This window comes from Aegilops tauschii, chromosome 6 (assembly GCF_002575655.3).
Source record: "Aegilops tauschii subsp. strangulata cultivar AL8/78 chromosome 6, Aet v6.0, whole genome shotgun sequence".
NCBI lineage: Eukaryota > Viridiplantae > Streptophyta > Magnoliopsida > Poales > Poaceae > Aegilops > Aegilops tauschii.
The window spans coordinates 181,436,507-181,438,034 of NC_053040.3; the positions used below are offsets into that span (position 1 = coordinate 181,436,507).

The 1,528-nt window shown below is 41.8% G+C and overlaps 1 protein-coding gene across 1 annotated transcript; it reads left to right on the forward strand.

The window, feature by feature from the left end:
- Nucleotides 1–750: 750 nt before the first annotated feature.
- On the forward strand, nucleotides 751–1,278 carry LOC109737459 (uncharacterized). The gene has a single exon (XM_020296590.1). It carries the CDS (start codon nucleotides 751–753, stop codon nucleotides 1,276–1,278), a length of 528 nt encoding a protein of 175 aa, XP_020152179.1.
- Nucleotides 1,279–1,528: the final 250 nt, after the last annotated feature.

A 1,528-nucleotide genomic window follows, 5' to 3' on the forward strand; every position in this document is an offset into this window, starting at 1 on the left:
AACTTGCCGGTAAAAAGAGGTTATTTGATATTAGCTCACTAGATGAATGGAGAACCCAAGCTTATGAAAATGCCAAATTATTCAAAGAAAAAGTTAAAAGATGGCATGACAAAAGAATCCAGAAGCAGGAATTCAAAGTTGGAGAATATGTTCTCCTGTACAACTCTCGTTTTAGATTCTTTGCAGGGGAACTTCTTTTCAAATGGGAAGGACCTTATATTATCAAAGAGGTTCATTGTTTTGGAGCCATTAAGATCAATAATGCCGAAGGTACAAACCCAAAGGTGGTCAATGGACAAAGAATCAAACATTATATCTCAGGTACACATATTAATATTGAAAGCAATTTTATCCAAACCAAGACACCGGAAGAACATATAAAAGAAACCCTTCCAGAACACTCCAGAATCCTGAAAAAGAGGAGGAACGTGATACCGTAAGTAAACAGACTCCGTAAAGTCCGCAAAAATATTTTCTGTCAGTTTTTAGAATATAACAAAACTTAGGAAGATAAGAAACAATCAGGAAGGCAACCGAGGAGGGCACGATACACCAGGGCGCGCCTGCCCTCCCTGGCATGCCCAGGTGGGTTGTGTCCACCTCGAGAACCTTCTCGACTCTGTTTTCCTTCCATTTTGCTTGTTTCCCAAGATAAACAATCTTTATATACCCCCGGACATATTGACCACCACATCACGGAGAAATCTTTTGTTCTTGTTTCTTGCTGTTTTCTGACAGATATAAATCGCCATGGCCACATCGAGCTCCTCCAAGGACAAGTTCTTCAAAAGGGTAATCAACCCCTACTTGTCGGAGGTGCTGAAGCACCCTCAAACCATCGAGATGCATGAGGGAGTGCTCCACATCCGGGATATTCAAGGGCCCAAGGGGACGGGAACCGTGGAGGCCAGGCTCGAAGCCATGGAGCAGGAGGTCTTCAAGTGCAAGGGAATGGTGGAGCGTGAAATCAATGCCAACCACCTCATGATTACAGATTCCACCAGTGATCACAAGGTGGATGACCGGTCCATGAAGTACATCGCCTTCACCCTCAACGAGCAAATCAACTTTCTGCAAAGCCAAATCTATGATCTAAAAAATCAAGTCTTTGAATATGAGGCAAGATTTAAAGGTATGAGTTTAGCTGCCAGTTGTAGGACTCATGATACTCATTCTTCCTCTTATGATGGTGAGCTTCTTCCATGGAAGCCGGAGGATAAGCTCACTACTACTTCATCACCACAACCACCATCATCTTCCCCACAAAAGGAGACTTAAGTACATGGTTATGGGCACTCCCCTTCGCTTGTGCAAGCTGGGGAGGTGCCCCGATATCGTATCACCATCACTTTCATTACCTTTACCTTTCTTAGTTCGATATTTATTTATCTTTTGAATTAGTTGAATAAAAGTTCTGCATGACCTATCTTCGAGTCTTAGTTCTCGTAATATATCTATCTATATAATCGAGTGAGAGTTATATAATGAAGTTTAGTTTTTGCTTCTTTACTTTTTTGTCTCAATCAAA